The sequence below is a fragment of the Ictidomys tridecemlineatus genome, chromosome 2 (assembly GCF_052094955.1).
Source record: "Ictidomys tridecemlineatus isolate mIctTri1 chromosome 2, mIctTri1.hap1, whole genome shotgun sequence".
Classification (NCBI taxonomy): Eukaryota; Metazoa; Chordata; class Mammalia; order Rodentia; family Sciuridae; genus Ictidomys; species Ictidomys tridecemlineatus.
In genome coordinates, this window is record NC_135478.1 from 49,201,868 (window position 1) to 49,226,026 (window position 24,159).

At 50.3% G+C, this 24,159-nt stretch overlaps 1 protein-coding gene and 1 long non-coding RNA gene across 12 annotated transcripts in view; one reads left to right on the forward strand and one right to left on the reverse strand.

Annotated features, from left to right (window-relative positions):
- The window catches only part of Fam107a (family with sequence similarity 107 member A), a 47,089-nt gene that overhangs the window by 4,238 nt on the left and 18,692 nt on the right, over window positions 1-24,159 (reverse strand). For 2 of the 7 annotated variants that reach the window (XM_021730740.3, XM_078038537.1), the window contains 3 exons: window positions 19,070-19,133; window positions 2,300-2,474; window positions 299-455 (listed from right to left, as the gene is read on the reverse strand). In XM_021730740.3, coding sequence (XP_021586415.1) covers window positions 299-455; window positions 2,300-2,474; window positions 19,070-19,133 — 396 coding nt within the window. Of the gene's footprint in view, window positions 1-298; window positions 456-2,299; window positions 2,475-8,128; window positions 8,363-16,556; window positions 16,840-17,099; window positions 17,235-17,561; window positions 17,673-19,069; window positions 19,134-24,159 lie in introns of those variants that run through there. The other 5 variants (XM_078038538.1, XM_021730744.3, XM_021730739.3 and 2 more) reach the window with 5 other exon arrangements.
- On the forward strand, window positions 17,236-22,899 carry LOC110598804 (uncharacterized). 5 transcript variants are annotated; one of them, XR_013434478.1, is made up of 4 exons: window positions 17,236-17,510; window positions 18,178-18,319; window positions 18,714-18,996; window positions 20,079-22,899. It is a non-coding gene; the product is annotated as an uncharacterized LOC110598804 (long non-coding RNA). The 5 variants fall into 5 exon arrangements; XR_013434476.1 differs by lacking the exon at window positions 18,178-18,319 and having other exon boundaries at window positions 17,236-17,843; XR_013434475.1 differs by having other exon boundaries at window positions 18,178-18,996.

The following is a 24,159-nucleotide window of genomic DNA, read 5'->3' on the forward strand; positions in this document are numbered from 1 at the left end:
GCCTTACAAAGGCGGATTCAGATCCCTGGCCTCTGGGCCTCCTTCAAATTGGTAATGTCACCTGGCTCAGAGGGCAAGTTATGATCATCAGAGCTAGCCTGCAGTGTACTGGGCTGGCACAGAGGCCGGGGTTCAGAAAGGGAAGCCATTTACCCAAAGTCACACAGCAGGGTGGCAGAGTGAAGGCTCAGGCCAGTGCCAGATTTTTCATCCAAAGTCCTTTCTGCTGACCTTCCTCCCAGGCCCAGGAGACAGCCCTGAAGGAGGCGGGGGCCGGGACTGGGTACCCCCTACCCACCTGGTTCAGCCTCTGCTGCCGTCTCAGCAGCTCCTGCTCAAAGGGGCACTGAAGCCGCTTGGCCTCCAGCTCCTCCTTCTTCTTCTTGATGAGCTGGTTGCGGCGGCGATGCTCCAGGACACGCTGCAGCTCTGGCTTACTGTCCACGCCCAGGCCCCTGGGGTGGGGGGAGCCGTTAGGAGACCCCCTCTCCTTCCCACCTCCCCCAGTCTCAGGGCTACACCTCAGTGACACCCATCCCACCACCCTCCCTCTGACGGCACAGCCCAGATTTTGGGTTCTTTCTTGATCTTTTTTTAGGATGACTTTCTTTTCTTTCTTTTTTTTTAAAATATTTATTTTTTTAGTTATAGGTGGACACAATATCTTTATTTTATTTTGATGTGGTGCTGAGGATTGAACCCAGTGCCTCATGCATGCTAGGCGAGCGCTCTACCACGGAGCCCCAGCCCTAGTCCCTAGGACGAGTTTCTAAAGGTAGAATTGTTGGGTCAGGCTTAAAAGAGGGTGGGTACATATTTCCATTTGCCTCTAGAAAAGTTACCCAGTGTCTGCTTCCATCAGCAGTGTCCAAGGGCATCTCTTTCTCCCCACCATCACCAGCCAATCTTTCTATTTGAGAATCTGATAGGCACAAAATAATATCTGGTTTCCTTTGTTTCCTTGATTATTAGTTATAGGGAACAGCTTTTGATACATCTACCAGCCAGCAGTTCTCTTTTTGTGAATTCACTGGGCCTATTTTTGTTCATCTTTTCCTTGTGGATGAAGAGATGGAAGATATTAGTATTCTTCTGTAGATACAGCTTCCCCCCCTCCAATATAATGTATTTATATTATGAATATTTCTCCTGGCTTGTTTTTATGCCATTTCTGATTGTGTTGATGTTTGTCGACATGATTATGGGCTGCAGGTGTAGCTCAGTGGGACAGCGCTTGCCCAGCATGTATTGAGGGAGGCACTGGGTTTGATTCTCAGCACTGCATATAAATAAATAAATAAAGTTCCATCAACAACAGAAAAAAAATTAAAAAATAAAAGGAATGATCATCCTAAAAGGCAATCATAGAAAATTCTCATGTTACAACAATAAGCAAAACCAAAACAAGCCCCATGTACAAAAGAAAATCTGCTAGAGTGTGGGGTTCACACACCTGAAACCCAGAATGGCCATCATGACCGGCTGTAAAACCAGATCTGGCCAGGAGGGGGAGCTATGAAGGCACTCTTGCCTCCCTTCTGGACCCGTGGGCAGGGAGGGGTTTCCCAGGCCTCAGAGGGGAGCCTCAGTCTCCCTCTCCCTCGTGATTGTTGAGTATCTCCCAGTGCAGTTATCTTGGACCCTTTCTCTTCTAGAGTCCCAGACCCTCTTCCCCTGCTGGGCACCCATCCTACTGCCTGGTTACATGTCTATCCCCCTCTGTGAGAGCAGGAAATTCCTTCTTGTACCCTGGGTCTGGGTACAGTGCCTGGCGCACAGTGTGCTCTCAGCAAATAGATCTGAAGTGTTGGCATGAAGTGGGTGCCTGGGAGGGAGAATAGGGCTTTATTTCTCTTTTTTTTTTTTTTTTTTGTACTAGGAATTGAACCCAGGGGCACTTAACAACTAACCCACATCCCCAGCCCTTTTATATATATATTTTGTAGAGACAGGGTCTCAAATAAGTTGCTCAGGGCCTTGCTAAGATGCTGAGGCTGGCTTTGAACTTTCGATCCTCCTGCCTCAGCCTCCCAAGCTGCTGGGATTATAGGTGTGCCACATCTCAACCGGCTAGAATGGGGGCTTTTCAGGGCCCTCTGCCTCTTAGGGGCCCACAGAGGATCAGACCTTCAGAGTCTCTGCTGGGTGATCACGTGAGGCACCCTCAGCCCCCCTCAGCCTCCAGGAGCCCCAGGATAGTGGCCATGCCTGCTTTCCATGAGCGGCCGCCCCAGCCCCAGCAGGCTTGCTTGGGGAGGGGCTTGCTTGCTGGGCCCCGGGCAACCAGCTCCATCCCTACCTTCTGTGGTTCATGAGCAGCTCACGGTGCAGCTCCTGGTGGCTCCGGGAGGCCTTCACGGGGTTCAACAGCTTTTTGGGCTTGATGAGCTCTGGGTTCCACTCTCTGTACTCTGGCCGGGCCATTAGGCCCCCAATGTCTGCCCGCTCCCTCTGGATCTCTGAGTACATTGAGGCTGCGGAGATGGACAAAGGAATTGATCAGAGCCGGGTTCATGACCCCACCTGTCCCCGCGCGGCATGGGTTCTCTTCTCAGGTGGATCTTGGACACTTGCTACTGTGACACCCTGACCAGGATACCTGACTTTCTTGTTTTGGTAACAGGAATTGAACCCAGGGGCTGTTAACCACTGAGCCACATCCCTAGCTATTGGGAGCCGCTCTGGACACGAGCTAGGTACACACCTTTAAGTCCTGAGTAAAGGGGTACCAAACAGTTATTGCGCCCCACAATGAATTGCACTTTTATCCCCGCTCAGATAATGAGGCGTGGCTCCAGGAGTGCGCGTCACCTGGTGGGGTTGACCTACACTCACCTGTTCCTTTGTAATCCCACCCCTTTGCCCTTTTGGGGATAGAATGTTCCATGGAAACTCCTCTTGTGTGTCCTCTATATAAGAATAAAGAATTCCAATGGCTCACTCTCTTTCATGGACCCCTAAAGTCACAGAGCCATCCCCAGATTTTGAAAAGGTACTTCTGTGTGTTTGGGTGCTTTCTTCACCGTTTTCTTAAGTTATTGGAATAGTCAGATTTGTGAACCCAGCATTAGGTTGCTAGCTCAGATGGATGGTGATACCCAGCCCTTTTTAATATTTTATTTAGAGATGGGGTCTCACTGAGTTGCTTAGGGCCTCACTAAGTTGCTAAGGCTGGGTTTGAACTTTTGATTCTCCTGCCTCAGCCTCCTGAGCTGCTGGGATTGCAGGTGTGTGTGTGCGGTGACTGGATTTCTCTCCTTTTGATGCCTATTTCCATTCCCAAGTTCCACTGATTCTCTAACGGAATAGTTCTCAGCTACACTCTTTCTTCCCCATATCCTCAGCTCTCAACATTGGCAAACTACACTTTAATAGCCACCGTGACTCCCGGGCTGTTCACCCTCCCCTTAGTCCCTCCATGCCCCAGCTACATACTTCCCTAGTTCTGCCATCTTTAAAAGAACTAACTGTATGTTGCCAACGTGATAAAGCAGGAAACAGAAATAAACAGTCCAACTTTAGAGAAGGAGATGGCAGGATGAACATTTGAAAAAAACAAAACAAAATAATACTTTCGTACCCAGCAAGCATTGGGAGAAGGAATTCAGTCCTGTGGCCAGATATGAAATGAGGACACAAAACCAAGAATGTCTCCATAACAGAATGACCACGGAGAAAGTATGTGATCATTAAAAAGTCATGCATTCCCTAAATGTTTGAGTTCCTATAATCTGCTGGGTGCTGTGGCAGACACTGGACATGCAGAGGGACACTGAATGACATGGTCCCCAATCTCACAGAGCTGACACGGGGTGGGGGCGAGACAGACAGTAAACAGCACACACGTGCAAACCAATGAAAACAGTTATAGATGTGGCAACAGGCGGGCTCCGTAGAGTTTGCTGAAGGACCCATCTCCAGCCAGGTGCAGTGGGAGGGCCTCTCTGGAGAGGTGACATTTGAAATCTGACAGCTGAGATGGAAAGAGGGGGCTGCTTGGGGCCTGGGAAATAGCACTTGTGACTCATGCACCTTGAACAAGCCGGCCTGTTCAGAGAGCACAAAGACACAGTGTGCCCGGGGTGGGGAGAGTGAGCGGCAGAATGTTCAGAGAGAGGGTGGCCGGGTGGGTTCAAGTCTGGGAGAAATCGTGCTTCTGATTCCATTTTTAAAAGGTCATTCTGGTGGAGAAAACTGTCAGCAGGTTTTGGGGATTTTTTTTTTTTTTATGACTTTGATTTTCTTCATTTCCAGTGGGCGGTCTCTGTCTGTCCATCTCTCCCATTAGATTCCAGAGGAAAATCCTCTGACTGGCCATAGGTCACCAGTAGCCAGTGGGTTGACCGCTACAGAGTCAGGCCTCACCCTGGCAGGAAGGCTCAGAGTAAGAGTTCAAAGCCAGCCTCAGCAACTTAGCAAGGCCCTAAGAACCTTAGTGAGACCCTGTCTCTGAATAAAATATCAAAAGGGCTGGGATGTGGCTCAGTGGTTAAGTGCCCCTGGGTTCAATCCCCGGTACCAAAAAAAAGAGGGACCTTGTTTGTTTAACCTGCTGCTGCTGCCTAATACATCTTGGACAATGGCCCTGAATTTTTATTTGGCACCGGGATCTGAAAATGATGGAATCAGTCCTACTCCCAGGGTCCAATCAGTGGCCATGCCTGGCTCAAGGATCTGCTCCAAGCCCTCTCCCCTCTTCAAATAAAATCACCAGTGTGGTAGGTGAGGCAGGGATGTGCCTGGTTCTTTAGCCCAGAGTTGCAGCTGGAAAAATCTGCCTTTGCCTCTCAAGATGCTGAATTAGGTAAACAGCATGGGGTGGGAGTGGGGGGTGATGACAGGGAGAGCTGTGTACACATGCATGTCAGGGGTCGGAAGGGAAGTGCTAGGAACCCCTAGGGCTTAAGAATTGCAGCACCAGCCTTCCTTTTAATTTAATTAAATGAGACTTCTATATAAAGATCTGTCACAACACAGGCTTTTTCTTTTGGTGCCAAGGATTGAACCCAGGGGTACTTAATCACTGAGGCCACATCCCCAGCCCTTTCTATATTTTATTTAGGGACAGGATCTCACTAAGGTGCTTAGGATCTTGCTAAGTTGCTGAGGCTGGCTTTGAACTCACAATTCTCCTGCCTCAGCCTCCCCAGCTGCTGGGATTGCAGGCGTGTGCCACCATACCTGGTGGCCTTTGAGAGTTTTATAAGTTCCCAGGTGATTCCGATAGCCAGCCATCTTTGCAAATCATGGAGTTAGACAAAGAAATCAAAGCAACCAAGCTTATCTGCATTGGCCCGGAGTCCTTGGGAGCAGGTCTGATAAGAGCACAGTTCTCAGCCGGGGTATGATCTTGGGCAACTCTAACCTCTGGGGGACTCTTTTCGGTAGAATCATGCTGGTTGTACACTGCTGAGCTCAAGGACTGGGCAAGGGAGCCAGGAGGTGACAACTAAATGGAGTGAATTGCATGACTATAAAATGGGCAAATAATTCTCACTTAATATGCAGAGTGTGCGGCTGACTTCATCTTGCAAGGGTGGGTGTAGTAAGAGGTTGGAGAAGAGACCCAGGGCTCTGCTGATGACCCAAGAGGTCCTGTCGCTCCCTGCTTGAGGCTCTGCAGAACATCAGCCCCATACCAGGCAAGGCTCATCTGGGATCCCTGACTGCAGGGTGAGCTCATCAGGTTGCTAGATGGGCAAGTTAATATGAGGGTGACAGCTTTGAAGCCAACATGGGTGCCTCCTGGGCGCCCGTAAAGAGAGGACAGAAAGGGGGCTATACTGATGGGATTCCAGGTCCCAGTTCATCCTGCAAATAGCGGTGAGACCCCAGGCTCTCTAAGGTCTTCTTAATGTCCCCTCTATCTGCCTCTCCCCTCCCTGATGGTTCTGTTATATCTTTGATGGCATCAGTTATAACAAATGACATATAAACCAGTAAATCAAGATGCTTAAAGCAGATGTTTCAGAAAAGACAGACCAGGTTTGAATCATGGTGGCCTTCTTTCCTAGCTGAGTGATCCCAGGCAAATAGCTTGACCTCTCTGGGCCTTTATACAGTAGGGATAATGGCAATACCTACTCACGGGGTCATTTGGAAGGTGAAATGATATAACGTGCATGTTGTGCTCAGCCCAGGGCTGTCCTGAAGGGGCTTTGTGATGAGCCCTGCCTGGGCATTTGGTTTGGTTCTCATAATCAGCCTGGGAAGCAGCTGCTATTCTAGGTGAGGAAATCAAGGCCCAGTGAGGCCAAGATATGGAGCAAATAAGTGGCAGAGGCAGGATCTTTGGACTCCAAATTCAGTGCTCTTCTACGGTGTCTCTGTCTTCCAGGTGCAAAAGGTTTTTCAGTTGAGAAATCGGGGTTAGGTGTAGCCTAAGAAACGCCAATGCAGAAGTAGCGGGAGCCCATTTTATAGATGCCAACGGGAGGACTGTTAACCCACATGAAATACAAGCATTTGCTGAGGCGCCTGGCTGGCCCCGGCAGCTTTTGGCTTAGACAGAACCCACAGGCCTGGCTGTCCATGGCTGGCCTCTGTTAAGGAGATGACCAGATGGTGGCCTTCCCTCCTTGGGCTGCTGGCCAGTCTCCCTCCCTCCCGCCCCACGCTCAGGGCTGTCCTGGCTCAGCATCTAACAGGGCGGCAGGACAGAGGAGAAGAGAGGCTTGTAAAATATCGGCCAGCAAGGGAAAAAGGGGCCTTCAGTCCCAGTGGCAAGCGTGGCCACTGGATTTCCTGAGCCTTCTCGCCTTTTCCCCCTCCACGGGCCAAGTGCCCATTTGTGTTTTCCATCGGCCGGCCACTGAAGCCCAGTGTATCTGGAGGCACCTCCACATTTCCTAGCAGCCTCTGGCTGATGCCCAGAAGCCCCTGGACCCCTTCAGGATTTCTTGTCCATTTGGATGCAATGACCCAAGACAGACTCAATACAGAACTTCCCTTGGCCTCGGTCCATTCTAACTTCCTGATTTGTGAGGAGGTGGTCTGGGTGGACATTGGAATCCATTTCATAGCAGAGTCCCGGAGGGTTCTTAGGAAGAGTTGTGCAATGTGTTATAAGGTTAAGCAGGGATCAGGCCACCAGCAGACCAGGTGTCCTGCTGGTTCCCCAGTGGCAGGAGGCTGGCCATTCCACCTGGCAGGTACTTTGCATCCACAGAGCTAAGAGAGCCACCCAAGATCTAAGTCCCATGCTGGGCACAGTGGTGCATGACTGTCATCCCAGCGGCTCAGGAGGCTGAGGCAGGAGGATCACAAGTTCAAAGCCAGCCTTAGCAAAAGTGAGGCACTAAGCAAATCGGTGAGACCCTGTCTCTAAATAAAATACAAAATAGGGCTGGGGATGGGGCTCAGTGGTTGAGTGCCCCTGAGTTCAATCCCCTGTACCAAAAAACAAAACAAAACAAAACAACCAAAAATGGAAGCTACCTAGAGACAAGGGTGCTGGGGCTGCCTCCAGGTCAGAAGCCATGGGGTTTGATAGCAGTTTCAAACAGGGACATACATACAATCCTCTAGCACCCGATTTCTGGCTCAGTCTCAGAAACATGTTACAGCCAAATTCACCAGGAAGGCAGGCTGGTACCATGCAAGTGACCTCACCGAGGTGCCATCCCCCCGGGGGCTGAGCACCTAGTAGCTGGGTCTCATGAAATTCTCCTGACCGACGGAGGAGGTGGGGGATATCACTGCCGCCTTTGAGACCAAGACACTGAAGCTCAGAGAAGTTATCTGATTTCCCAGCTGACGCAGCCAGTGAATGAAGGTGACAGAATCCCAGCAATCTGAGTTGTCCGATGCCCAAACCTGTCTTCTCTCAGCTGTGACATCCAGCTGTTAAGCAAATCCACAGGCCGGTCCCCCACCCCATTCCCGGGGCTGTGTGATCCCAGATTTAGGTGAGGTCATTCCCATGCATGAATTCAGATTCCTCCCAAGTACTGAGAAGCCAAAGATCATCAGGAACATAGCCCTGTCTGGATGCCTGCTTTGCCTCCTTTCCCCAAACCTAGAGTGTCAGGAGGCACAGTCCCCGCGACCCCATAGCATTTCACCGATTTGGGGACAGAGCCCAGGTCCGGGGGACACCCGCTCCAGGGCTCCCCAGCCGCGCCCTCACCTCCTCCCTCCCAGGAGGGCACCCAGCCGGACCGCCGCGGGGGACTGACCAGGAGAGACGTGGTCTTACTTCTTGCTCGGGGTCCCGGAGAAGGCAGATCGCAAGCGCTGTCGCCAGGTCCCACGCTCCACCGGGAAGTCCCTGAGCGGGAGGAGGGCCGCCTCCCAAGGGCGGTTCTTAACCCCGAGGCCGCTGCGCGCGGGGCGACCCGACCCGGGAGGCCCCTCCGCATTCCTGTTTATTCTGGTATCAATAAAAAGGAACCGTTGCTATAGTAACCGGCTCGGCGCCTCGGGCTCGGCCGCTTGCACCGCGATCCCGGCGGAACGCCGCGTCCGAGCCACCCGTCGCAGAGGCCCAAATAAATGCCCATTTTGTCGCGTTGATGGGGACCGTGTTCTGAGCAGGCGGCTCCCCGGGAGGAGTTTCCCGGCTGCAGACCCGGCTCGGCCCGCGAGGGTCGCAGCTCTTCCTGGGCGGGGGGGGGGGGGAGCCCGGCTTCCTGCAGCCCCCCCGGGAGTTTCACAGGGGAAAATGGCCTCGGGGTGTCAGGGGTGCAGAGAGGGGAAAGGACACGGCAGTGGCTCAGCACCTGGTCAGGAACTTCTGTGCATTATTTACTCGACACTCTGAACTTTTCCCAGACTTTGCAGAGAAGCCAGCAGGAGCGTGTGGGAGAGTGACAGAGGACAGTGTCTGGGCCCTGGCAGGCTCCTGGGTCAGTCCTGGTGATCAGTGCCCCTGAGCCTTGGGGCTGCATGTTTGTCCAATGCGGATAATCACACAGGGGTTGGGAGGTGACAGAGGAGATGAGAGGGAAGGCCGGGCCGACTGTGCTCAGTCAGGACTTCTGCAGAGACAGAGAAAAAGAACTGGACCCTGCACCAGCAGGTGGCCAACGCCTGTCATCCCAATGGCTAGGGAGGCTGAGGCAGGAGGATCCCAAGTTCAAAGCCAGCCTCAGCAACTGAATGAGGCCCTCAGCTACTTGGTGAGTTAATAAAATACAAAAAGGACTGGGGATGTGGCTCATTGGTTAAGGGTCCCTGGGTTCAATCCCTGATAATGCCCCCCCCCCTCTGCAGGGGCCCAAGGTCAACCTGGGTGCTCAGAGATAATGGAGGCCTTCTCCTCATTTCACAATCAGCTTTCACTTGAAAATCTGGAACTTTTCTAGCTTTTGGCACTACCCTTGGTCCCCCAGTGAGGCAGCTGGCATCTTAAACTGGGCCTTCACCCCAACTTTATTTTCTCAGTCTTGGTTGGCTGGAAGGGGATGAGGCCCAGACACACATCAAACTTGAATAGAGGAGGCATTGGAAAGGCAGTTTTGGTTCTCTCTGGCCTGTGTTATTTGTTTATGTAACAACACCATTTTTTTTTTTTTTGTACCAGGGATTGAACCCAGGGGTGTTTAACCACTGAGCCACATCCTCAGACCTTTTTAGTATTTTATTTTGAGATAGGGTCTCACTGAGTTGCTGAGGCTGGCTTTGGACTTGCAATCCTCCTGCCTCAGCCTCCTTAGCCACTGGGATTATAGTTGTGCGCCCCTGTGCCTGGCTAGCAAACACTTCTTGAGGACCTATTGTCTCCCTGTTACCATTGGAAGTGCTGCGGATACACTGTGAAGGAGACAGAGAGTATCCTTGTCCTCAGGGAACCCACATTCAAGGGGAGACACGGACAATAACTAAAGAGATGTACAAGAAGACATTTACTGTGACACATGCTCTGTTGAGAGTGACACCAGGTGAGGGAACAGGGAGGGCCTGGGAACTGGGGGAAGGTAGAGGCTGAGGGAGGCTGAATCACAAGGAGTTGACCATGTGACTGTTACATGGAAGAGCCTTCCAGGGAGTGGGGACAGCTCAGAGCAAAGCCCTTGGGTGGGGCTTAGCTGGTGTGATGGAAGACCATTGTGCCCACAGTGTTGGGGGCGAGGGGGACGATGGGAGATGCGTGGAGGCAGGGAGGCCAAGGCAGGTCCTGCCAACCCGACTCTTCTGGGGCCACTGAAACTTAGTGGGCCACAAATCCTCAGGCATACAACAATGTGTGGTCCTTTTTTTCTTTCTAAATTCAGCTTTTCTAGAACTCCTTTGATTGACAGCCTTCCTCACTTCCCACTTTGCCCTGGTTTAACTTCCCATGGGACTTTCTATGCGTTGTCCCACTTTGCAGATCAATGACTCCAGCCTTTCCTGGGGTTTACAAGGGCTTTCCTGAACCAAGCCCCATGCCTGGGACCCTTGGGGGAACTAAGAGGGATCCTGGGGCAGTAGGACTTCTGACAGCTTCTTGTCACTGCCTAGAGAAGACAGAATCCCATAATCCAGGCCTGAGAGCCCCCATACCAGCGACGACCTCCATTTCTGTGATTTGTGTTCCCCTGATTGGAAGATCCCGATGCCAGCCCCAGAAGAAGGGAGGGCCAAGGAGACCTGAGCAGGAATCCCCCGGGGCAGACGCCGTGTTCCCGGGCAGTGGGGAGCCCTGTGCTCCTCCCTCTAATGCCCTTCTCACAGTCCAGCCTGGGTACAAACAGATCAGACCCACCCACCAGACTTGAGGGCAGGGGCCTCACCTTATCTGACTTAGACTTCCTGTCCCAGTACCAAGGTGCTCAGCAACTACGGTGGCCCCGACGTCACCCAAAACATTGGTATCTCTGAGCTTGGAGGGCACCACCCTGCTGTGTGGGTCTGCATGCCCGGGGACCAGATCAGCAGTCAATGACCACCATGTCCAACCCGCCCCCCAACCAGTGAGAGATGTCACCACACCCCCTGAGGGGGACAGTCAATAAGCGTGTCTATTTATTGACCTGAAAGGGAGGTCCCCTACATGTGTAGGGGAAAGTCAAACTGCAGAGTCACATATAGTATGATTCTACCCCCAAGCCCCTGCTGTTTTTTGGTACCAGGGATTGAACCCTGGGTTGCTCAACCATTGAGCCCCATCCCCAGCCCTTTTTATATTTTATTTAGAGACAGGGTCTCACTCAGTTGCTCAGGGCCTTGCTAAATTACTGAGGCTGGCTTTAAACTCACCATCCTCCTGCCTCAGCCTCCTGAGCCACTGGGATTACAGGTGCGTACCCTGCGCTGGGCCAGTTATGCCCATTTTTAATATGGGAAAATAGAGGCTCTGGAGAGAATGAGTTCACTCTAGGAAATGGCAGAAGTCAAGCCCCAGGTGCCGCCTCCTGCCTTTACTCATGCGCCTTTCCTGGGGGCCCTTCCATTCTGCTAGAAGGTAAGGCTGGAGTCCAAGGGACCTGGGGATCAGAAGTCTTGCTCACCCCATGATGGGCTGGGGGTGCCTAGATGCTGAGATCCCTTCTTGTCCTTTTTTAAAAAAATAAATTTTGTTTTTTTATTCAAGATTCACTTTGCATTTGGTTGGTATGTTTCTTTATCTTATTTTTTATTTTAGTTGTCAACGGACCTTTATTTTGTTTATTTATATTTGGTGCTGAGAATCGAACCCAGTGCCCCACACAAGCCAGGAAGCGCTCTCCCTCTGAGCCCCTGCCCCTCCTCCTTGTCCTGTTAAAGTCTGATTTCCCAGGGTCCCGAGAGGCCAAAAGGATGGGGGACAGTGAAGACCAGAGGAGGCAATTTTGAGGGGCCCCAGGGAGATTTCCTGCATCCAGTGTGGGCTAGGGCCGCACACTGCAGGGAAAAACCTCCTCCAGTGGCTTTTCTTTCCTTTCTGCCCTCTTGTCGCCAAGCTGAGAGCAGCTCACAGGGGCCCACGAGCATCCACAAGAAGTTTCCATAGCAACTCAAAACTTCCTGTATTCAGTTTCAATGTCCAAGGCCTCAATGAGGTCTCTGAGAAGCCACCCACAAGACAGAGCCCCCTTCCTCCCCCACGGCCCCAAACACGCTCTGTTGAAAAGACATGGTGGGGGCGGGGCGGGGGGGGGGAGAAGCTGTATTGGCAGCAAACCTTGTCATGAGATCTGTGGAGAGATTATTAAAGGACCCTGAGTCCCCAGTACAACAAGTTTGAACGGGGAAGCATTTAACCCAGGGCAGGGACTTCAAGCGTGAACACGGGAGAGGGGGGCAGGAGGGGAAGAACCAAGAGTCCTTTTTTAGAAAGCTAGTCCTCAATCCAGCTGGGATTAGGCTAACTAATTTGATTTCGAAGGTGCAAAAGGACTCTGGGGTGTCCCCCACCTCATATATATTTTTAGGGGGGGTACCGGGAATTGAACACAGAAGCATTCGACCACTGAGCCCCATCCCCAGCCCTATTTTATATTTTATTTTGAGACAGGGTCTCACTGAGTTGCTTAGGGCCTTGCTAAATTGCTGAGGCTGGCTTTGAACTCAGGATCCTCCTGCCTCAGCCTCCTGAGCTGCTGGGATTACAGGTGTGTGCCACCATGCTTGGCTCTGTGTACATTTTAATTTGCTTGTAGCCAGATAAAAACAGGGTAGTGGACCTAGGGATAGGCAGAGGGATGTGTGTTGGTGTGTGTGTGTGTGTGTGTGTGTGTGTATGTGTGTGTAGAGGGGAACCTGGGCTGACCACAGCTTGTCATATCAAGCAAACTTCCAGAATTCCTGACTGTGGTTGCCAGATGATGCAGATAAAAATGCAACACTCTAGTTAAATTTGAATTTTGAATAAGCCATAAATAATCTTTTATTTTAACTGTATCCCATGCAATATTTGGAACATGCTTACATGAAAATGTTATTCCAACTGGGCATATACCCGAAGGACTTAAAATGAGCATACTACAGTGACACAGCCACATCAATGTTTATAGCAGCTCAATTCACAATAGTTAAGCTATGGAACCAACCTAGGTGCCCTTCAACAGATGAATGGATAAAGAAAATGTGGTATGTATATATACACAATAGAATATTACTCAGCCATAAAGAAGAATGAAATTATGGCATATGCTGGTAATTGGATGGAACTGGAGACTATCAGGCTAAGCGAAATAAACCAATCCCCCCAAAAGACAAAGGCCAAATGTTCTCTCTGATATGCGGATACTAATACACCATAAAAGGCAGGAAGGGAGAATAGAAGCTCATTGGATTAGACAGAAGGGGATGAATGGAAGGGAGAGGGATGGGAATGGGAAAGACAGTGGAGTGAATGGGACAGAACTTTCCTGTGTTCATATATGAACACACGACCAGGGAAACCCCACATCATGTCCAACCACAAGAATGGGAAGTTAGACTCCATGTGTGTATTCTATGTCAAAATTCACTTATACTGTCATGGATAACTAAAAAGAACAAATAATTTTTAAAGCAATTAGGAAATATTAATGGCCCCAAAAGATGTTTTTCTGAAATTCACATTTAACTGGCAGAAGCAGAGCTGGGGGCTGTGCCTGTCCCCTGGCTGCAGAGGACAGGTGCAGGCACCTGGGGAGATACCCTTTGGCCCACGGTTCGGAGAGATACTTTCCTCCCCAGCAGGACCCTGGCCTGAGCTCTGGGTGGGGTGTAGGTAAGACACCTCAGATGGACTTTTACTCAAGGACTGCATAGCTTTCCAGGAGGGACTTATTCCACAGAGGTGACCCTTCCAGTTCAGTGGTTAAGAGCAGGGTCCTGGTGTCAACCGAGATACTGATCCCGGCTCCATGGCTGGACAGCTCAGAGACCTTGTTCCTTCATCTCTGAACCGGGGCAGATTTTTAACCTTTTTTTGGTACTGGGGATTGAACCCAGGGGTGCTTCACCACTGAGCCACATCCCCAACCCTGTTTTGTATTTTATTTAGAGACAGGGACTCTCTGATTTGCTTAGGGCCTCACTAAGTTGCTGAGGCTGGCTTTGAACTTGCAATCCTCCTGCCTCAGCCTCCCAAGCTGCTGGGATGACAGGTATGTGCCATCACGCCCAGCCTAGGAGCAGAGGTTCTTTGGAGGAATAAAGAATACAGGGCATGGAAGGCCCTTTGTACAATGCCTGCCTAGACTTGGGCATTTGCCTAAGTAGAAGCAGTTTTTTTTTTTTTTTTTGATAACCCATGTAAGAGCATTAAAGATTTTTGTTCAAGTGAAAAAAAAATAGGATTAAAGACTAGAGTCACAACAATCTGAACAGTGTAAACCAAACACACAAAAGATGATTAGCAAAGAATGGAAGGAGATATCCCCAAATGTTACCTGTGGCTGCTTGGGGTTAGTGGCATCATGGGTTACATTTCCCCCTGTTTTATTCTCAATTTCCCCAGACAGTTATGGAAGCATGTTTTCATTTCATAATAAGAAGCTATTTTGAAATAATTTGGGATGAACATTTTCCCCAAAGTGCAATATCATTTGATGCACGAATTGAGGCCACTGTTCTTGAAAACAGCCACCCTCTCGGGTTTAATTCTGTTCTTTCCTCCTTGGGGACTTCAGAAAGGAAAGACAGCTGCTCACCCCTCCACTAAATGGCCAAGTTGGTCCCATACTTCCATGTAAGAGACCCAGGGAAATGGTTCTAGAGGTGCTCAGCCTTAGCTTTGGAATTTATTTTTTTTTTATTTTTTAATTTTTGGTGCTGGGAATTGAACCCAGGGACACTTGACCACGGAGCCACATCCCCAGCCCTTTTTATTTTTTATTTAGAGACTGGGTCTTGTTAAGTTGCTTAGGGCCTCAATAATTTGCTAAGGCTGGCTTTGAACCCTCGATCCTCCTGCCTCAGCCTCCCCAGCCCCTAGGATTACAGGCACGTACCTCGGCCCTAGCTTTGAATCTCAGCTTTACCCCAATCAGCTATGTGACCTTAGACAAGTCATGTTGCCATCCCAGCTTCCATTTCCTTGTATGTCCAATAGAGCATAACATGACTCACCTCCCTGAACTGACAGACAAGCCCATTGTATTGATATTGATATCCCTGTGCCTTGCATAAAACCTAGTGCAGAGCAGAGGCTGCTAACCCTTAGTGGAATGAATAAATAAATGAATGAACAGTTGGTGAGGTAACAGGTGTATGGCACTGGGTAGAGATTCTGTGACAATAACAAGTGACCATCATTGTTACTGTTCTCTGAGGATGTGTGGGCTTTGGCATAGATGAATTCAAGTTTGAAAGTGTTGTGTAGGCCTGTCATCCCAGTGGCTTGAGAGGCTGAGGCAGAAGGATCCCGAGTTCAAAGCCAGCCTCAGCAACTTAGAGAGGCCCTAGGCAACTCAGCAAGGCCCTGTCTCTGAATAAAATATAAAATAGGGCTGGGGATGTGGCTCAGTGGTTAGACGTCCCTGGGTTCAATCCTCGGTATAAGAAAATAAATAAATAAATAAATAAATGCTTTGTAGCCCATAGAAGGTGTGGAAGGTCTCTTCCTAAAAAGCTGTTCAAGTTCTGGCCTCAGTCCTCTCGTCTACGAAATGGAAATGACAACCTGTGTCCTAACAGAATCGTGAAGATTAAATGCCACAATAAACTTCTTATAGTAAGTGCTCCAATCACGGGGCGCTCACTCCTTCAAGGAAGCCTCTGACCCGCGTGTGGTATGGCTAGGGGACCCCCCCCCCCCCACCGACTCTGACTTGTCTACTCTGCTGGATGGTCTGAAAGCTCAAAAGAGGCTCGCCCCTGGTGCTCCAGGTCCAGGGGAAGCCCCAGAGGAAGCCCAGGGTCTTCGGATTGGGACCTGCCACATCCGCAACTTGGTGAGAAGACAAGAACTGGGTGGGGACACTTCGGCAGCGGGCATTGCGCAGCCATCAGCCGAGCCCGGATCTGAAATCAGATTCGTCTGATCTCAGGGCTCCTCCCTTTCTGCCCGCCCGGCTCAGTGGAGACCCTCCCCCAGGAAGGCGCCGCCGGGCCTCGAGTCTGGGCCAGTTGTTGTTTTGGGACTTAAGAGAAGCCTTGTTCCAAGATTTCCAATCACTACTGGGCGGCGGGCTCCCCCGCCCCCCGGGGCAAGGCGGGTCTTGGGAAGAGATGCAGGGAGTCCCGGCCACTCAGCGCAGGGCACCCTGCTGGCCTCCTCGCGCCTTTGCCTCCAGGCTCTGCCGGTGGGCAGGACTCTTTGCCCAACGCCGAGTGCAGCTGGCCCGTGAGCCCAGGTTCCCTGACACTTAGCAATCACTTATCTCCAGTGGCAGGGATTCCAGTCCGAGGCTGATCTCCATTTTCCCCAAACGTTTCTCCAAGCCCGTATTTGGAAGAAAACCCCACAAATGTTTACTGCGCCTCACCTTCCTACATCCCCATGTTTTTCTAAATTATTTTGACACTGAATATACATTCGCTTACTTCATTTACCGAATTAAAAAAAAAACAAAACTCTTACTGTCCCGAGTAGAAAATTAATACGTGCTTACTGCAAAGACGAACCACCTGTTACCCAATCCCCATCCTGGGAAAAATAAAACCACCGTGTTTCCTTCCGAATCGCTGCACGCACACGAATAGAAGAAACGGTTCCTCACCTGCCTGTAACTTGCTCTCCTCCTCCCCCTCGTGCAATGGCCCAAGGCACAGTGATCGTCCCTCGCCCGAGCGCTCGGAGCTCCGCTGCGGGCGGCTCCCGCGGGGCGCGTTTCCCGAATCCCTGCCCCACATCTCCCACGCGGTCCGACGCCTCGGTGCGCGGGCGGAGTCTGTCGCAGAGATCAGCCGGGAGCCAGAGCTTCGCAGGACTTTTGCAGTGGAGAAACTGAGAGTGGGTATGTGCGCGCGTGTGTGCGTGAGTGTGCGCGCGCGTGTGTTCTCAGATATTGTGAAAAAAAAAAAGCAATCTATCTAAGGACAGATCCCCCGAAAGGATGAATGTAGGAAGAAAAGAGGAAAGGGGGGAAGGATAAAAAAGTAATTGACAGCCATGACGGAAGGGAAGGGAGGGAGGGCGCAGGGCAAGGATCGAGGACAGACGAGCTCAGCCAAGGGTTGCCCGGGGGGCTGCGCGCCGCACGCCTGTCGCTCGCTCCTCCAGCTTAGGAGATCAGGGGCTGCGAGGCGTGGTCCCCACTTACCGGACCTGAGCAGCACCGCCCGGTAGAGCCCTGTGGCCTCGGCGGGGCCCCGTGCCCATTCGCCCAGCCTCTGCGCCATGCCCCGCGCGCCCCGCTGCAGATCCCGCACCGCCGCTGCGCAGCCTGGAGCGCGAGCGACTCCGCCACCGTGACTCGAGCCAGCAGCCCAAAGCCCGCCGGGGATCTGGTTACGGCGGAGGCCGGAGGGGCAGGCGTGGAGACGCCAACAGGGAGGGAGGCGACAGGGACACAAACAGGTATCCTTGCCCAGGTATGAGGCGGCGCGCGTGAGCGTCTGGAGGGAGGACTCCCAGGCCCGGTTCCAGCATCCCCGGGAGAACGCCGAGTCCCGGTCCGCCGCCTACTCTTCCACTCTGGATGGCCACCGGCCAAATGGAAAGCTACGCGCAGGTGTGGGATCCCGAAACGCCACACCTGGGCTCAGGTCCCACTAGTTAGTACCTGTGTGGCCTCCCCATTTAGTAACCTCTCTGCACAAGAGCCTCAATTTCTTCATCTGGAAAATGGGGTCGACCATATAGTACTTCTATCACAGGGTTGTAAGGTTGACTGGTGCAGTTTGGGTACCTAGAAAGGACTTAAAAGAGTGGTTGGCACAAAACCAACGGCGTTTGTTAAAAAAAAAAATGCCCCAAGCCGAGCGCGGTGGTGCAAGCTTGTAATCTCCGATCTCGGGAGGCTGAGACTGGAGGATCCCGAGTTCAAAGCCAATTCTCAGCAATGGTGAGGCGCTAAGCAACGCAGTGAGACCCTATCTCTAAATAAAATACAAAATAGGGCTGGGGATGTGGCTCAGTGGTCGAGTGCCCCTGAGTTCAATCCCTGGTAATTACCCCCCCCCCAAAAAAAAAGTCTCAAAGTCTGAGGTGGGTAGGCAAAGTCAACCAGGTGGTTTTAGAACATGTAAGAAGCTGACAATTGTGATTATTTACTTTGTGTCAGGTGCTGTGCTGTGTCTTCTAAAACAAAAATGAATGTCATTTGTGTGCGCCTGTCTTGTTTCATTTACTCTCCATAATACCATGAAATAGGGTCTGGTAGCTTTCTAATTACACAGATGAGAAGAAAGTGAGGCCCAGAGAGGTTAAGCCACTTCTCTGAAGTCACATAGCTGGAGCTGAGATACGAATTCTGATGGTCTGACCCCAGGCATCTGCTCTGCTGTTAATCTCATTTACTCTTCAGGACAGTCCTGAAGGGTAGGTATTTCTTGCAGCTTAGAGATGAGGTAATTGAGATTCAGAGAGCTGAGGTGCCTTAACCATTCTTGCCCTTCCAAGAACCCACCCAATTCTGGGTCCCTGAAACTTGTGCCCCTGAAAGCTATAGACCCCCACGGAGCTGTCCAGAGTGCTGAACGACCTCAGTTCAAAGCTGTGTGTGTAGGGGGGTGGGTGGGGGCGCATTGTGAGCTGGCTTTGGCATCTCAGGCACACAGTTCAGTTCCACCTCCCTCTGCTTCTGTGCCCTTTCTAGCCTCGGTACCGGTCAGCTGATCACTTGATGACCAAGTCCCTTTTGACTGGTCCTTGGCCACTGTTCAGACCCACCTTCTGCGCTAATTCAAAGTCCATGTATTTCTCTGCTCCTCAGACACCATCCAGGATCCCAAGGTGACAGTGATCTTTGAAGTTCTAGACCGGTCAATGACTGGCCATCAGGGATGCCAGTCACCATGACAGACCTTTGACACTCACTGTCCCATCGCCTGTCTTCAGAGATGAAATGAGATCCATTTTACAGTTCGTCTCATGGAATCTCTTCAATGGCTCCTGGATCACTCTACGGTGATGGCCCTTACAGAGATGGGGAGCATCCAGACCACAGAACTCGTCTGTAGTGGATTTGAATCCAGATAGACGGAACACAGCTGAGGGTGAGGGATGTGGAGCAGGAGGAGAGGGCGGGGCCGGGTCCCCCCAGGGGAGACCTAGGCAGGTCTGACTTACCTGAGCCATTTCGTCTCTGCTTCTCATTTTCTCTGTGAAATCTGGCTTGCGGAGAGTATCCCTTCTGTGAATGGAAAGAAAGTAGGTCGAGTGAGGACCCTCTCTGTTCCCGGGCAGGAGAGGGGCGATGGGGTATTCAGAAAGTCCATGAAGCTTTTGGTCACAGAAAGGACTGGCCAGAGTCAAAAGTCCTCTCCAGTGAAGCAAATCACGATAATCTTTGGAATGTATGCCTGCGTTGATAAGACTCATGTTTTTTTTAAAATACTTTAGTTTTTAGAACTGTTTTACATTTAAAGAAAAATTAAGGGCTGGGGATATAGCTCAGTGGTAGAGCACTGGATTAGCATGTGTGAGGCACTGGGTTCGAGTCTCAGCACCACATCCAAATAAATAAAATGAAGGTCCATCAATAACTAAAAAAATATTTTTTAAAAAAGTTTTTTTTTTGAAAAAAACTTTTTAAGGTTCCTTATAATCCACACTCAATTCCCTTATTATGAAAACTTTTTTAAAAAAAATTTAATACATTTATTTATTTATTATGTGGTGCTGAGGATTGAACCCAGTGCCTCACATATGCCAGGCAAGCCCTCCACCTCTGAGCCACAACCCCAGCCCCTTATTAACATCTTATATATATGGAGATGTACATATCAATAAACCAACATTCAATCAATGAACCAATAGTAATACATTTTCACTAAATAAAGTTAGTTAATACTTTATTCAGATTTCCTTAGTTTCTATTTTTTTAAAAAATTTTTATTTATTTATTTAAGTCCTGGGGATTGAACCCAGGGATACATTACCACTGAGCTACATCCCCAACCCTTTTTATTTTTAAATTTTGACACAAAGTTTAACTTGCTGAGTCTGGCCTCAAACTTGCAATCCTCCTGCCTCAGCCTCCCAAGTCTTTTGGGATGGCAGGTGGGTGCGCCTCCGTGCCTGGCAAGATTTCCTTAGTTTTTTTTTTTTTTTAACCCATGTCTTGTTTCTGTTCCAGAATCTCATCCAGGCTACAGCAGCACACGGAGTCGTCATGTCCCTCGAGGCTGCCCGTAGCTGTGACAGTTTCTCCTATTTCTGTTTTTCATGACCTTTACAGTTTTGAAGGCCTTGAAGCCCCGTGCTCTTTTATGGTGAGCTCACGCCCTGGGGTGAGTGGGCAGTTCTGGAGTAAGCCAGGGTCGGAACCAAGGGAGGCTCCTGCCCAGGGACTGCCCTGGCATTATCCCAGAGGACAGAAGGGCCTGGGGTCCTGACTTTCCCCTGGGGGACTTCCATTTGGAGCTCTGCCACCGAGGAGGAAGAGAAGAAGAGAGTGTACGGGGACAGGCCAAGCCTCCTTTGTCTTTTTTTAAGAAAAGCTTTAAGGGGACAGGTAACCTTATCTGTGGAAGAAAATTCAGGACATAGATAAAGGACCTACTTGGGAGGGTTTGGAGGAGTCCAGGCGCCTTCTCACATCTCCCTACTCAGAGCTGGGAAGCAGGGCTGCACCGGAGGACAACATTACATCACAAGGCCAGAATTTCATAAGGAGCAGCTCTCAGACCTGGAGTTCAAACAAATGTCCCTGGCATGCCTGCCACCCTCCTTAGCATGAAAGACTTGTTGAAAATGAGACTAAGCTGGGCATGGTGGCACCTGCCTACGATCCCAGCCATACAGGAGGCTGAGGCAGGAGGATCCCAAGTTCGAGGCTAGCCTCAGCAACTTAGTGAGGCCCTAAGCAACTCAGTGAGACCCTGACTTTAAATTAAAAAGTTAAAAACGGGCTGGGGATGTGGCTTAGAGATCAGCCTGTGTCCAGTGAAACCTCAGTGACTATGGCAGAAGCCTCTGCCCTTTCAATGACTGGGGTTTAGTGAGCGAGAAAATTCTCTATTCACACACAACCACTTGCGAACTGCAGGCTGGTTGGAAAGCCATCTGGATCTTGGCTGTCATATTACTGGTATCCGATAGTCTTTTCCAAGGACCACACTGATAAATACAGCCAATTCTCGTTTGTGCACACCATTTAGGACTGGCAGATAGGAGCTGAGTTATCATTTGCTTAATGAAAGTTCCTGTACACAATTTTCAGAGGAAAAACTATTGTATATAATGCAGAATATCCAAATATGGCTGACGGAAGCCAAAGGTATTTCTTCTGTTGTTCCTGAATGATTTGTTGAGAAAAATCTCTTGGGGTTGGTCACTGGGTGACTTCAATGATCCCATTCCCAAAGATTCTCTCCTTTTTCACCTGGCCCCATGGCTTCCCCTAGAGGCTGAATCTTGGTGTGTGTGTGTGTGTGTGTTACTGGGGATTGAACCCAGGGTTGTGCTTAACCACTAAGCCACATCCCAAGCCCTTTTAATTTTTTGTTTTGAGACAGGGTCTCCCTAAGTCGCTTAGGGCCTCGCTTAGTTGCTGTGGCTGGCTTTGAATGTGTGATCCTCCTGCCTCAGCCTCCAAGCTGCTGGGGTCACAGGCCTGCACGACTGCTCCCAGCCCGTGTTTGTTTTTAAACATTTTAAAAGTTGAGGTATAGCATGCATCCATAAAACTCATAAATCTTTTTCTTTGGCACTTGGGATTGAATTGATAAGGTCTTGCAAAATTGCTGAGGTTGGCCTCAAACTTTCGATCAGCCTTGGGAGTTTTGGGATTACAGGTATGTGCCCCTGCGCCCAGACAAGCACACTAATCCTAAATACACGGCTCAATAAACTTTTCTGCATGCATTCCACCCATGTAACTTTTTCCAAGATCTAGATTTGAAACAGTCCCTGTTTCCTGTGCCCCTTCCCCAGTCAATACGTGCATCCTCACAGAGTAACTATCCCGGCCTGTGGCACCAGACAATCATTTCTCTTGTTCTAGAACTTCATATAAGTTGTTCGTACTCTTTTGGGTTTAGTTTTTCTCAGTCAGCAGTGTGTTTGAGATTCCTCAGTGTGGTTGTCTGTCTCAGTAATTCATTCCTTTTAACACTGAATAATTCCCTGGTTTGTGGCTCTGTTACAGTTTGGAGATATCTTGTACGAATGGACATCTCAGTGCTTTGCAGTTTTGGGCTATTGCTAATAAAGTTGCTATAGACCTCCTTCTGTGGTTGGGCACTGTGGTGCACACCTGTAATCCCAGTGGCTGGTTAAGCTGAGGCAGGAGGATCAAGAGTTCAAAGCCAGCCTCAGCAACTCAGTGAGACCCTGTCTCTAAATAAAATATAAAAGGGCTGAGGATGTGGCTCAGTGGTTAAGTGCCCCTGGGTTCAATCCCTGTTTAAAAAGAAAAAGAAAAAGAGAAAGAAATCCTGAGAGTGTTTGGATAAGTGTGGCAGCTCATTTCTGTTGGGCAGACGCTTGGCAGGGGCATTGCTGGTTTGTAACGGAGCTGAATGTTCAGCTACAGAAGATTGGCCAACAGTGATTGTATCAATTTGTAGGTTGCACTTCTGACATCTTTACCACATAGGTTTCTGTTTCTTTTGACACATTGAGGTCACTTCCATGCACAAGGCTTTAGACTGTGGAGGGCAGAGAAGGAGACGTTAGTGAGATTGCATCTTAGATAAACAGATGGGCCTACATTTTGAACTTGGAAGAAATGAGGGTCAAAGGTTGGGGTATTTGCCGTTGAAACCTGGAACAAATCAGAGGGAGCTGTTTCTCCTGGTCTATTTGTTGACCACCCCCCTGCCTCCTGAGAATGGAAATATCACGGGAACAGGGACTGTGCCTCTCCAGGGACCTGTTTTCAGTGGCTTGCCCAGTTCTTGGTAGCTAAGTGCACAGTGAATAAAGATTAACTTAAAAAATGTAGCACATACCCATGCCAGGCTCTGCGGTAAGACTCTACTGCTGTGGTCTCATTTAAGACTCATAATGGTCCTTTGAGATTCTGGAAAAGTGAGGTTCCGGTTTTACAGATAAGGAAGCTGAGGTACTGGACAGGTTGGGGTGCATGCTGGCAAGTGATAGTCTGTGAACTCAAGGGGACTGTGTGTGTGTGTGTGTGTGTGTGTGTGTGTGTGTGTGTGTGTGTGTATAATAGGAAGAGCCACCAACCCATTTTATAGAGGGTTGGTGGCTCTTCCATTTTACAGAGGAGGAAACCAAGCTTAAGAGAGGTTAAGGAATGCTTCTTTTTGGGATCTGCTGAGCCAGCCTTCCTACCAAGCTATTTCTCTTTGGGGGGAACTGGGGATTGAACCCAGGGATGCTCTACCCCTGAGCCACATCCCCAGCCATATTTTATATTTTATTTAGAGACAGGGTCTCACTGAGTTGCTTAGGGCCTTGCTGAGTTGCAGAGGCTGGCTTTGAACTTGTGATCCTCCTCCCTCAGCCTCCCGAGCTGCTGGGACGACAGGCGTGCGCCACCGCTCCCAGCCCAAGTTTTTTCTTAAAGTTCCAATATTTTTAAATGCAGATCCCTGGTTGCTCCCCACCCCAAACCTCCCACTCTCCTGCGCCCACAGTAACTGGGCATCACTAGGCCCAACGCCAGCCTCTGCCTTAGCACCTCACTTTCACAAAGCCACCCTGTCGGGTGAGATGTCACCTGCCACCTCTCTCTGCGCCGTCCCCAGGGATGGAGGGCGTCAGACCCAGCGATCCTTCCCCAGTATGCTGGGCCCTGTTGGAGCGGGCGCCAGGCTCTGGGAGGCGTTCCTTTCCAGGGGTCTGCTGACATCACACTGGTGTTGAGTTCTCCGCTGGGAAGGGAACGAGGACACTGTCTTCCATCAATGGAAGCCTTCACCATTCAGTCTCCAGGGCCTGCTCACTGCTCCATCCATTCAGCCTCCAGGTCTCAGAGGCCCAGACAAGTGCCCTCCTGGAACCTGAGCCAAGGTGCTGGATGAGGAGCCCCCGCCCAACCAGGAGGCTGAGGGCCAGTCTTCCTCTCCACACCTGGGCTTGGTGGGCGGGCTGTTTCATTCCCCCGAAAATCTAGCAAAATATTTCACACAGGTAACCTATAAATCCATTGCTGGTTTAAACAACTGCAACGATCCAGTTGCATAGGACATTTTAAAAGTAACATTCCTCCTTACTGTCCCAGCTGAGCCCGAATCTCACCCTGTTCC